Source organism: Saccostrea echinata, unplaced genomic scaffold, assembly GCF_033153115.1.
Source record: "Saccostrea echinata isolate AGI-Se365-2 ecotype Australia unplaced genomic scaffold, CSIRO_AGI_Sech_v1 ptg000042l, whole genome shotgun sequence".
Classification (NCBI taxonomy): Eukaryota; Metazoa; Mollusca; class Bivalvia; order Ostreida; family Ostreidae; genus Saccostrea; species Saccostrea echinata.
In genome coordinates this window covers 3576406-3590914 of record NW_026889791.1, presented here as the reverse complement: position 1 = coordinate 3590914, position 14509 = coordinate 3576406, and the positions used below count along the sequence as shown (strand labels likewise).

Below are 14509 nucleotides of genomic sequence, written 5' to 3'. Positions count from 1 at the left end.
ACAATCTACACCTAAAGAGTGCATGTGTACCAAAAATGCACCAGGGATAGAATTTGGCTTGTTTTCCAAGATTTAGCCCTCACCCGCACCCACACACCCAGTGTCAGTCCCGAGCAAGGGGGGCTAAAACATCCAGAATTATGAAGATCATTGCATGCCCTAATAAAAATTCACCAAATTATCTGGAGTCGATCACCCACCCCCTGAGTTACCTAACATATCTCCACTGATAACTATCATTTCATTTAGACAAAAGAAGTGTGTGTTGTTAATTTTTTAAAGGCCTTAGGATATATCTTATTTACAACCAAGTGATATTAGCAGGTATTACATCAATACACATCACCCTGGCTTACACCTTGGTAATATTACTCTGCGAATCGTCAAGTGATGGTGCTGATTGTTACAAGTATCAGCCGTTCTCATTCGGGATCCTAACATATCCCCACTAATAATTATCTGAAACAACACGTACTTCTGTTAGAGTATCAGATAATTTCATTTAGACTAAGAGATATAATTGTGTTCTAGCCTTAATAATTGTAAAAGGGTACCTCCAGCTAAATTTCTCTACTCAATACTCACTCAAATTAGGTAACAAAACAAAATTTGACTTCCCTCATACTTTATATATGCAAGTCATGAGATTTAAATACAGATGTAATGTTTATGAACATTCTATTTATACTTCTATATTTATTTTCCTAAATTATTTATCTATTTCACAGTTAGAGTTATCTTTCTTAATCAAATAGTTATCTGTCCTATAATTTCTAGAGTTATCTTTTTATTTGTAAATCAAGAGTTACTTTTCCTTAATTCCTCACTTCCTGTGTTGTTTTCATTTGTTGGCCCACACTAGGAGACTCATCCCATTATGTCAAATTTCTGACCTATGCTGCCACACACTGTAAGTTACTTATGCTGTTTATATTTATTACGCATATATTTATTATATTTATACTGTTTTTGAATGAAATGTCTGTAATTTGAATATATTAGGAATATCTATTGTTATCACTCTAAAGTATGGAACCCTATTATTGTCATAATCTTTAAACATAAAACTGGAGTACGTTCATAACATTTTTCTATGGAAACCCACTTGTGTCAAAACTTTATATTTTGGATTTAATAGTGAATCTCTATTTCTATTTACCTCTTGAATATTTTTATTTACAACTTATTACACAGTTTATGCTATATCTATAGTTATATGTTGATACTATTTATCATGTTATTGATAAGTAATTCTATTTTTTTTTTGTTTTGTTTCAGTTCTTTACCGTTAACACAATAAATCAATGCACCGAATATTGTGTGATTATGCTATCTGCAAGATACAGGCAAAATAGTAAAGAAAGTGTACAGTGATGTCAGAAATGGAAAGAAGAGTACGCAAGTTAACTCCAAGAGGCCAGGAGATGTACCAATCCAACTTGACGTCTTACTTGAGCACCCTCAAGAAAGCATGGAGAGTTTTTGAAGCAATCTTGACAGAATTTGATGACTCCTGCACGGATATTAAGTATCTAAGGAAAATTGAAGCCAGATTTGAGGAGGCCAAATCTGAATACATGGAAAGTTATGAGTCCCTCATTTCTTTTCTCAATCGCACTTGCACAGATGAAAGTGATGCAGAACTAGACAACCAGATGATTCGACATCAGAAATGTTTGAGTGTCATGAACAATTTTGATCATCAGATTCAAGACTTGCTTATAGATGCTGCAGAAATACTTTCTGAGAAATATGAAACACGATCCGAAGTTTCTATCTCAAACAGCAGCCGTCATTCATCAGCATCTAAGAAAAAACAGGAGACCTCTAAAACACAGATAAAGAAACTCCAGTATGCTGAGAAAGAAACAGAACTTCAGAAACAGAAAGCCTTACTTGAAGCCAAATTAAGACTCTTAGAATGCCAGAAGAATGTAGATTCGATAAAAGCAGAAATAGATGGGCTTGAGGATCAAAGATCTCAGATAATTTCATTCCCGGAACGACATCCCCCAGGCAGTAATGATTCCTTGAGAGCAACTAAACAAGAATACACTGCAAACTATGTTAGTGAACATTCAAAGTTCAGTGAAGCAAAGAGTGATTATGTGTCATTTGAACAACTGCATAAAAAGGATGACATGTACAAAGAGTTCAACAAAGATATTAGAGATACTCTATCACAAACCAATGTCAAGACATCAACTGAACCTGCTGCTCCAAACGTCAATAGCTTCCACCTTAATCCAGCAGCTCAGGAATTCTATCCATATTCACATACAGGAGTGGTTGCGAACTTGACACAATTTCTTCTGAAGAAAGATCTTCTGATGTCAAGGTTCAGTCCATTCAATGATAAACCAGATTGTTACCAAACATGGAAGGCTAGTTTCACCGGTATAGTGAGAGAATTGAACATTTCCGCATTTGAAGAAATGGATTTGTTAATCAAGTGGTTGGGACCAGAATCGAAGAAATTTGCAAGCAGCATTAGAGGTTCTAACATCAATGACCCATCCAAAGGACTTTACCGAATTTGGGAACGACTTGAAGAGCGCTATGGTAGAACAGAAATGATAGAAGCTGCTTTGAAGAATAAGCTCAGCCGATTTCCTAAGATAACCATGAAGGAACCTAAAATGCTATACGATCTACTGGACATCCTAACAGAGATAGAATCGGCAAAGGAGAACGCCCAGTATGCTACACTCTTGTCATACTATGACTCATCGTCCGGTGTTATTCCTATCATCAGTAAGTTGCCCCAAAGTCTACAAGATAAGTGGGTGTCGCAAGCATCCAAGTATAAGAAATACTACAACGTTCCGTTTCCACCATTCAGTTTCCTAGTGAATTTCATACGGGAACTCAGCATTGTAAAGAATGATCCAGCATTCCATTACGATGGATCTACAGTACCAACAGCGGAGAAAAAGACAAATGAACTGAAGCGATCGTTAAGTGTTCACAATCGGAAAACTGATCTCACAGTAGATGACGGAAACAAACACGAAAGACAGGAACAATCTTCAAGATGTCCAATACACAAAGCGTCTCATTCATTGAACCACTGTAGAGCTTTTCGAGCCATGCCATTACAAGAAAGGAAGGATTTTCTCCGGGAAAAGGACTTCTGTTACAAATGCTGTGAATCTAAACATTTGTCAAGACACTGTAAAGCCAATGTAAAATGTGACCTTTGTGGAAGCAGTCGCCATGCAACAGCATTGCACACAGAACAAAGAAAGTTTGAACCCAGATCTGCTGGCGAAGGAGACAAGGAACAGTATAAAGTTAACAAAAGACTTGTTTACGGCGGGGAGAAAACTCAGACGAAAACACATGTCTCCAATAAGTGTACCGAACTTTGTGGAACTACATTCAGTGGTCGATCATGTGCGAAGGTCCTTCCTGTACTTGTTTATCCTTTTGACAACAAAGAGCACGCTATCAAGCTGTATGCAATCATCGATGAACAGAGTAATTGTACGCTAGCTAGATCCGAATTATTCGACTTCTTCAATATTCAGAGTGACGCAGAATCATACACTCTGTTTTCATGCAGCGGACAATCTACCTGTAGCGGAAGAAGAGTCAATGGACTAGTCGTAGAAGCCATTGATGGAAGTTGTCGATTCAACCTTCCAACTGTTATCGAGTGTGATGAAATCCCTGATAAAAGACGAGAGATACCAACACCTGAAGTAGCAGACAGATATCCTCATTTACAGGACATATCTAAACATCTGATGCCATTAGATGCAAATACCGGCATTCTTCTATTGATAGGACGTGACCTTGGTGACGTGCACCATGTTATTGAACAGAGAATTGGACCCACTAACACTCCACATGCCCAGAAACTTCATCTTGGATGGGTAATTGTGGGAGAAGTTTGTCTTGGAAGAACTCATAGACCAGACGTTGTCGTAGCAAACAAAATTGCAGTTTTGTCTGATGGAAGAGCGACATTATCCACACCATGTCCGAACAATATCAAAGTAAAGGAAAACTTACCTGAAGAGAGACAGTGTGATGTATTCTTAAAACATCAATTTAGAAGTGAATCGATTGGGGAGAACATTTTCCAGACATCTCATGATGATGATAAGCCTGGATTGTCTGTGGAGGACAAAGAATTTTTGGCCATCATGGATAAGGAGTTTTCTCGTGACGAAAGTGGCCAATGGGTTGCACCATTACCGTTTCGAGAGCCAAGACAGAGACTTCCAGACAATAGACAACAAGCACTGAAAAGAGCAATGATTTTAGACGCTAGCCTAAGGAAGAACTCAGTGAAGTGTGAACATGCAGTTGCCTTCATGAAACGTATTCTTGATGCACAACATGCAGAGTTAGCACCACCATTAAAGGACACTGACGAGTTCTGGTACTTACCAATCTTCAGCGTTTACCATCCTAAGAAACCAGACCAAGTAAGAATGGTATTTGATTCATCTGCACAGTGTAATGGTGTATCGTTAAACAATGTGCTTCTATCTGGCCCTGATCTGACGAACAGTCTACTTGGTGTTCTTATGAGATTCAGACTTGGTGATATTGGTATCATGGCCGATATACAGCAGATGTTTCATTGTTTCAAGGTGCGAGAAGATCACAGAAATTACTTACGTTTCTTCTGGTACTTAAACAACGATCCGCACAAGCAGTTGGTAGAATACCGGATGTGCGTTCATGTTTTTGGCAATAGTCCATCACCTGCTGTTGCTACATATGGACTTCGAAGAACTGCACATAATGCTGAAGCTACCTATGGAAGTGACGTCCGCAGTTTTGTGGAGCGCAATTTTTATGTTGACGATGGTTTGATTTCTATGTCATCTGCAGAAGAAATCGTTAGCCTGATGAAGAGAACACAACAAGCTTTGTTGGAAGAAGGAGGTCTTAGGCTTCACAAATTTGTATCCAACAGCAGTGATGTGATGAAACATTTTCCTACCGAAGACCTTGCAAAAGACCTGATGTCACTCGATCTCTTGAAAGATAACCTTCCCATTCAGCGTAGTCTAGGGATAAGCTGGGATCTACGAACCGATTCATTTACATTCAGACTCTCCTTAGACGAGAAGCCATACACTCGCCGAGGAGTCCTGTCTTGTGTGAATAGCTTCTATGATCCCCTAGGACTTGTTGCACCAGTTCTCATTAGAGGTAAATTGCTGCTGAGAAAGTTGACGTTAGAATCTACAGACTGGGATCAACATCTACCTGAACAATACCAAGAGGAGTGGGAGGAGTGGAAACAACAACTACTGCATCTTGAGAACCTAGAAATCCCTCGTCCTTACCTTCCTGTTCCGACTAAGAGTCTCGTCGGGAAAGATGTCCACGTTTTTACGGATGCGTCAGAAGATGCCATTGCCGCAGTTGCCTTTCTTAGAGCAAAGGATTTAGATAGCAACTTACATCAAGGTTTTATACTCGGTAAAGGAAAAGTGGCACCTAAAAAAGCAGTTACCATCCCTCGTCTTGAGTTATGTGCTGCAGTACTGGGTACTGAAATCGCCAAAATCATCAAAGATCAGTTGGACATTGAATCGAAAGAAATTCATTTTCATACAGACAGTAAAGTTGTCCTTGGCTATATCTACAATAAGACAAGAAGATTTTACACTTACGTTAGCAATAGAGTTGAGCAAATTCATAAGGTCTCGTCACCAGAGCAGTGGAGTTATGTGCCATCAGAACATAATCCTGCAGACCAAGCAACTAGACCCATCTCAGTTGAAAATATGAAACACAGTCCCTGGCTCTTTGGACCAAAACGATGGTTTCTTAACAGTCAAGACCAAGACATATCAGAAATACCCGAAACAGATGAACTAGTTCCATTGGAATATAATCTCATAGATTCCGAGAGTGATAAAGAGATTAGACCAGCCGTGACAGTTAAAAAGCTACACATTGGAGATTCTGTCATAGGAACCAAACGACTAGTCAACTACTCAACATGGAATAGTTTGGTTTCAGGGATGGCAAAGTTAAAACATGTGGCCAGATGTTGGAGTGGAACAGCACCATGCAGAGGTTGGCATATCTGCAACAAGGCAAATACTGTTGACCTTTACCTTGAAACAGAGAAACACATCATCAGAGAGGTCCAGAGAGAAGTGTTTCAAGAAGAAATCAGATGCATCACAGAAGATCGAGGACTAAACAAGAGCAATTCACTCATGAAATTAAACCCCTTCATAGACAGTGATGGCATCTTACGTGTAGGAGGCCGATTAACACAATCAGAGTTGAAAATCAATGAGAGAAACCCTATCATTATTCCTGGAAAGCAACATATAGCTACGCTTTTGGTGCGCCATAACCACCAACTCACTAAACATCAGGGACGCCATTTCACGGAGGGCGCTATCAGATCCGCAGGCTATTGGATAACAGGAGCCAAACGAATAGTATCTTCAGTTATATTCAACTGTGTGACATGCAGAAAGATGAGAAGAAAACCTGAACATCAGATCATGGCAGATTTACCTCAAGATCGATTGTCACCTGGACCACCATTCTCAAGTGTAGGGGTAGATACCTTTGGACCTTGGGAAGTTAATGCACGTCGAACAAGAGGAGGATTGGCTCATGCAAAACGTTGGGCGATAATGTTTTCTTGCCTCACATCTCGAGCTGTTCATATCGAGGTAGTAGAAGAGATGAGTTCCTCGTCCTTCATTAACGCTCTTAGGAGATTCACTGCTATAAGAGGCCATGTTAAAAAGTTCAGATCGGACCGTGGCACAAATTTCGTGGGATCAACAGAAAGTCTAGGAATCGATATAGGTAATGTAGAAGATGGACCTGTCAAGAAGTTTCTTTTGGAGAACAGAACAGTATGGATCTTCAATCCACCCTACTCCTCCCACATGGGTGGAGCCTGGGAAAGGATGATAGGCCTCACAAGACGAATCCTAGACTCCCTGTTGATAGAAGGTACTGCAGAGAAGTTGACACATGAAAGTCTTGTTACATTCTTGGCAGAGGCAAGCGCTATCATAAACTCAAGACCGCTAGTGCCAGTTTCAACGGATCCCGAGTACCCATTCATACTTACTCCGTACACTCTTTTGACCCAGAAGACAGACAAAGGTGAAGAACCACTTGGACCCTTTGAAGAAAAAGATGCATTTAAGGCACAGTGGAAGAGAGTTCAGCTACTTGCAGACCTATTCTGGAAACGATGGCGTAAAGAATTCTTAGTCACGCTGCAAAGTCGACAGAAGTGGACGCATAACCAGAGAAATTTATCTATCGGTGATGTCGTTTTATTGAAAGATAACTCAGCACATCGTTGTGACTGGAAGATGGCAGTGGTGGAGCAAGTGTACCCAAGTGAATCTGACAAGAAAGTCCGTAAAGTAAGACTCCGTGTGAACAGGGACGGTATTAATGTGTTTTATACGCGTCCGATCACAGAGACTGTGCTCCTGATTGCAGTATAAATACATGTAACAGTATTTTAGATTCTTAGAAAACTGATATTTGTTATATTGAAACATTTTTTGTAAATAGGTTCATAGTGATATACTCAAATATCAGACGGGGAGTGTAATGTTTATGAACATTCTATTTATACTTCTATATTTATTTTCCTAAATTATTTATCTATTTCACAGTTAGAGTTATCTTTCTTAATCAAATAGTTATCTGTCCTATAATTTCTAGAGTTATCTTTTTATTTGTAAATCAAGAGTTACTTTTCCTTAATTCCTCACTTCCTGTGTTGTTTTCCTTTGTTGGCCCACACTAGGAGACTCATCCCATTATGTCAAATTTCTGACCTATGCTGCCACACACTGTAAGTTACTTATGCTGTTTATATTTATTACGCATATATTTATTATATTTATACTGTTTTTGATAAGTAATTCTATTTTTTGTTTTGTTTCAGTTCTTTACCGTTACAATAAATCAATGCACCGAATATTGTGTGGTTATGCTATCTGCAAGATACAGGCAGAATAACAGAGGCTGTAACTCAACAGTATTGACTTGATTATATATGTATTAATTTAGTAAAAAGTTTATTTAAAAGATGAACTTAACTAGTAAACGTACATAAAATATTAGCATATGAGGTTAACCACATCTCATTCTTCAATTTTTTGTTGGCGTAAAGGCTGGATTTAGGGAGGAAAAATTTCCCTGTGTTTTGTAAAATCCTAAGAGATATCCTAGACTCAGATCCTCCTTATTTTCTTTTGACCGGGCATAATAATTCTCGAGACCTAAAACTGGACAGACTGCCTTATCTTGAGATCTTTGAGGAAAAAGGTGTTCGATTTTTCATTCTCCCTGTAGAGTCTTCCCTTAGGTGTGGTTGAAAACAAAACCGAAGTTATCCTGTAATTTTTGCTGCCTTTACTCTACACAAAAATATGAGCTGCTGTAAAGGAGAAACCTCAGACGTACTGTGCTACAGCATATTCTAGAAGTGATGTAAATCAAATGTGGATTCGCAAAAACTTAAAAAAAAAAATTAAAATCACAGAATTTTTTTCTTCAAAAGTCAGTTACATCAAAACATTTGACTTTTCAACACTTTTCATATCTTGTGATTGGTCATCAACAAAATTATTTTCTTAAAAATAACTGATTCTACACACTAAGTACTCTGAAGTTGATATTAAAAGGATGTTGGCGTTCCTCATTGACAACATCAATGAATTTTTTGGAGACCTTGTCTCTTAACAAACTGTTGGAATTTTGATGGGCACTAATTGTGCTACTTTATTAACTGACCTGTTTTATATTCCTATGAAGCAAAATAAATTCAAAAACTTTTACATGAGAAGAAGAAAAACAAGACCTTCAACTCGACATTCATATATATGGACGGCGTTTTATCAATTAACAATTATAATTACTTCTGTTCATATGTCGATTCGATAGATCCAGTTGAACTCGAAATTAAAGATACCACAGCATATTTGAATGTTTTACTGACTATGGACAATAAGGGCCAACTAACGCTAAACTGTATGACAAACGAGATGACTTCAGTTTTCCATCCTCAATTTTCCATATTTATGTAGTAATATTCTGCTATCACCTACACATAATGATTATGTCTTCCACCTTATTTTATATTCAAGAGCATGCTCTGGGTATAATTAATTTTTAAACCGAGATAGGCTACTGACTGAAAAGGTGATGTTACAGGGATTTCAACAACCGTTTAAGTCAGCATTTCGTGAATTCTGTGGCCGTTATAATGACTTTGTTAGCAAATAAAACCTATCATTTGGGTCGTATTTCGACTAACATATTCATAACAATTGCTAGAACTTTATTTTTATATTAATTTTAACTACGGAATATTTCGTCTACCTGATCACGGGGGGTGTGACCGGTAAACAGGGGATGCTTACTCCTCCTAGGCACCTGAATTCACCTCTGTTGTTTCCTGGTGTCCGTGCTTTTGTCCTGTTTATAATTTGTTTTGTTTACTGGATTTATGAGATTGATCATTGTTCGTTATCCAGACCTTTTTCATAGTAAATTCAGTTTGAAAACAATAGCCTAACAATTTGTATGTCAGGCATCTGTGAACATTTGATCTACAGACAGATTGTATTTGCAAGTAAGGTTTTTGTATCGGCCCTAGAATTTGCGAAATTTTGACTTCAAACGAGAATGTAGATTCCTTGTACCATCAGCTTGTTTGTCGGTAGCCTGCCTTATTTTAGTAATGAGGCAGGAAGAACATTCATACGAAGAACATGCTCTTAATTGTATCACTTGTGAGACATAAATCCCATCTGCAGGTGATAATCATATGGTATATTGCTACATAAGTAAGGGAAGTTGACGATAGAAAAGTTCGTCATCATGTACATCACAACATTTAGTTGTTATCTTACCACCATCAATGTCATTTTTCTAGTAAAATATCCAAATATGAAGCAGTTATGTCAGATTCCGTGGTATCTTTTATTTTGAGTTCAATTGAATATATCGAATCAACATACGAATGAAAATGAATATTATTAATTGCTTTAATGTCGTCAGTCTATCTAAATGTCGTATTGTAGGTCACAGCTTCATAATAGTAATACAAAACAGGTCTGCTAATAATGTGGCACAATTATTACTCATGGAAATTCCAACAGTTTGTTGAAAAACCTGGTCTCCGAAGACAACATATAATTTGGCATCAATCAATGTCTCTAATTTACGTTTTATTTCTCCAAGACCTGTTCTCAGTTCGTCTTAAATTTATTCATGTGAAAAAAATTATTTGCCAGCAAACTTCCTTTTTAGAGTAAGTCTCCACATACGTCATCATATTCATGATACTCAGTATTGACAACTGAACTGGACAGATATAAATGAGCACAATATTTGACAATATTTATGAACATACAATGTGACAGGTATTATTAAAACGCACAAATCAGCCTCAGTGTGCTAAATAATTGACAATCTTAACGTAACATTTAAGTTTATAACATATTTTTTAACGTATCATCTTCAGCTTTAATTCTTTATATATCATAATGGGTATCAAAATAATTGTCTTTTTGCCTACAATCATAATTTATAATTTGTTATATGGTTACGTTAAATTTTAAGTTTTGTAAAAATCTGTCACTGTACGTTATGTATAGTTTCCTGTTAGCTGACCGGGAACTGGTGGGGACACCTAATTAAGGTCTATTACCTAACCAGTCGATATACAGTACATTGTTTATTTTACCCTGCTTTCCAATGTGTATAAATCTGGTCGGATGTCATGCTTAATCAGATCGGCTGTTCTTCTGAAAATTGATTTTGAAATAACAATGATTGAAGATCGACTATATTTTGATAAATTCTTACTTCTGCATTATTTCAAAAGAAAAAAAATAAAGGTACTTAACCACGAATTAATTCAAATTATTCATGATGGAATTTAATGATTGGCAATATAACCTTAACCTATTTATATTTTTAAATCTTAAACATTTTTCTGCCCAGAGAAAAATTAAGAGACTTACAAGTAAGCCTTAGCGGCTTTTAATTAATTTAAAATTAATACATCTATATTCCTGTTCTTGTCTTTTCTTCTTAACACTGGCTATACACTTCTTACTTGTTGCTCTGCGAATCGTCAAGTGATGGTGCTGCTTATTATAAGCCGTTCTCAGTGGGGATCAGATCTTCGTCTAAGATCGTTCGAGAATTGTTCACTCATATGGAGACGTCACCATATACCGGTGAAGGGCTTCAAATTTAGACCTTTACTCGGCACTCAGGGCCATTGAGTAGTAAGGGTTCTTTATCGTGCCAACGCCTACCGTGACACGGGACTCGGTTTTTAAGGTCTCAACCGAATGACCCGCAACTTTCACTTCAAATTGCCGAGCGCTTGGCGAAGGAGCAGTTGCTACCTATTTTTTTTTTTATCGACTTAGAACAGTCGCGGCTGTGATTCGAACACACGACCTTCCGATCACGGAGCGAGCGCTCTACCAACTGAGCTACCGTGACGGTACTTCTTCTTCCTAGAAATCAATATGAACGAGTTGATTTCTTGAACCACCATTCACTATATACGCATTCTCTTGAACATAAAATAAATACCATGTAAAGGTGATAGCGGGATATTACCGATACTACATAAATATGAAGAGTTGACGATGGAAAACTGAAGTCATCTCATTTGTCATACAGTTTAGTGTTAGTTGGCCCTTATTGTCCATAGTCAATAAAACTTTCAAATATGCTGTAATGTCTTTAATTTCGAGTTCAACTAGATATATCGTATCGACATATGAATGGAAGTAATAATAATTGTTAATTGATAAAACGCCGTCCATATATCTGAATGTCGAGTTGAAAGCCATAATATTTTTTTTTTCTCATGTAAAAGTTTTTGAATTAATTCTGCTTCATAGAAATATAAAACAGGTCGGCTAATAAAGTAGCGAAATTAGTGCCTATCAAAATTCCAACAGTTTGTTAAAAGACCCGGTTTCCAAAGAATACATTGATGTTGTCAATGAGGAACTCCAGCATCATTTTGATATCAGCTTCAGAGTACTTAGTGTGTAGAATCAGCGATTTTTAACAAAATAATATTGTTGATGACCAATCACAAGATATGAAAATTTTCGAGAGTTCCATATTTATTGAAGAAGCAGTAATCTATGATATCAAAAAGCCTAGTTTTCAGTTTATCGTAAGGAATGGTTGTATAAAGTGTTGGAAAATCAATTGTTTTGATGTTACTGACTTTTAAAAAAAAATTGTGATTTTAATTTTTTTTTTTACGCTTTTCAGAATCCACATTTGATTTACACCACTTCTAGAATATGCTGTGGCACAGTACGTCTGAGGTATCTCCTTTACAGCAGTTCATATTTTTGTGTAGAGTAAAGGTAGCTATAGGGACAAAGTAGAGCATTTGCTGGACCCGGCAATACATCTTTGTAAGGATTTTTATGAAGTTTAAGAATCTAGTATAGGCAGGGTTGATCGAACTCTCCATCGTTGACTGGAATGTAAAAGGCATTAAAGACTGAAATTTGATTTTGAAGAATTTTATGCCTAGGAAGTGAACTATAAGAATAAGATGGATTTCCAGCTGTAAAACTAGAATTAAGTCCTAAAATATACTTAAAATAACGAACCTCACAAAGAAGATGTTGTTACAAGCCTTGTCTGCTGGAACCATAACATATTGTTTGTATAGTATGTCTAATTCTTTTACCACATTCTATGTAGTTAAAACGGAAGAATAGGTGGTTCGCATAATGTCCTTTAACTTTCTACCATGATTCTTTTAAATCAGTATATTTCTTAAACACTTAATCCATTCCGATAAAGTGTCCAAGTCTTCTCCTTTATATTTCGCCTTACGTCTGGCATAGTTCTTCGACAGAATTCAAAATGTGAATGAAATTCTGTCGCCAATTTAAAGATCGTGGCTCTATGGATATCTCCGTTTACTCGATCATGACAAAGAACACATGGCGGGTGTGACCTGTGGACAGCGGATGCTTACTCCTCAATGGCACCTGATCCCACCTCTGTTTTAGATGTTTGAGTTTGCTCTACTCACAGTTTTTGTTATTTCAGTGGACTTTTTGGGCGTGATTCCTATTTGTTATCTTCATATTTCATGTTCACCTTAGAACCCGTTAGAAACCCAGTGTTTCTTGTAAAACGTATGAATTTGCTTAACTGTTCAAAAAACCTTTCTGTTCAATAATGAAAGAGTTTCAAAGATGTTTATATTAAATTCAGAACCACTGCATGTATTGCAGGTTTGACCATAACTTTTTGTTTTGAATCTATTTGTGTACGACGTCACGGTCTTTGCATGTAAATGATTGATTTTATTTTGTCTTTTTCAGAAGATATCAGATGGCATTTTGCTAAATACCGATACAATACCTTAGGGGCTAAAATTTGAGCAAATTGGAATATATATGTATACATTTCATGAATATTACCTGATCTGATCAGTTGCATCCTTGCTTTTAAAAATGCTAAAATATATACGTAACTATTATATTTCTATAGCTTTTGTAGCTTTTATAAATGAGAATGCTTGCAATCAACATTGTTGTCAGAATGGATTAAATGTATCAGATATATGTTAAAATCTCGCATTAAACGATTGAGGGGCAGTATGAAATCCATCTATCCTTCTGTATTGAACAATTCAGAAGTGAAAAAAGAATTAGATAGATTACACGATCAGTACGAACTTATCCCTGCTGACAAGTAGGTAACAACATTTTCTTTGTTTGTAAGGCTCATTATATAAATTGTATTTTAGAGGAACTGGGATTCAATTCTACAAGTGGTAATCCAACGTATGCCCATAACTCCCTTTCTAAGGAGGAAATTCTTCAAAATCATATGTCAGTTTTGAATATTTTTAATATTCCCAACAACCGAAATGAATTTGAATTACCATATCTATATTGGATTCCGAAACTTCATTAAAAATCTTACAAACAAAGATACATAGCGGGTTCCAGTAAATGTTCTATCAAGCCTCTTTCTTTACTCCTCACTAAAATATTAACAGTATTGAAGGAGAAACTTCAAGAGCACTGTGCAACAAAATATTCGAGAAGTGGTGTAAATCAGATGTGGATACTAAAAAATTCCAAGGAACTTTTGGAACATTTGAAATCACAAAATTTTACCGAAATCAACAACATAAAAACGTACGACTTTTCAACTTTATATAGAACTATTCCCCACGATAAATTAAAGTCCAGACTTTCTGACATTGTTTACAGCTGCTTTGTCAATAAAAATAGAACTCGCAAATTTACTTACCTTGTCATTGGTCATTTGCAAAAATACTTTATTAAAAAACAATCTGATTGTACACACAAGTACTCTGAAGTCGACATTAAAAAGATGCTCGAGCTTTTGATTGACAATATCTATGTGGTTTTTGGAACCATGTCTTCCAACAAGCTACAGGAATTCCCATGGGTACCAATTGCGCCCCGTTATTAGCAGACCTTTTTTGTATTCATAT

General features: G+C 36.7%; 1 protein-coding gene across 1 annotated transcript; it reads left to right on the top strand.

The window, feature by feature from the left end:
- The first annotated feature begins 1373 nt into the window (after positions 1–1373).
- On the top strand, positions 1374–7463 carry LOC133201038 (uncharacterized). Its single transcript, XM_061336841.1, has one exon. The coding sequence runs from the start codon at positions 1374–1376 to the stop codon at positions 7461–7463; it is 6090 nt and encodes a 2029-aa protein (XP_061192825.1).
- The last annotated feature ends 7046 nt before the right edge of the window (positions 7464–14509 follow it).

What these genes read in the sequence shown, in the direction of transcription:
- LOC133201038 (XM_061336841.1), top strand. Translation starts at nt 1,374, where the DNA reads ATGTCAGAAATGGAAAGAAGAGTACGCAAGTTAACTCCAAGAGGCCAG.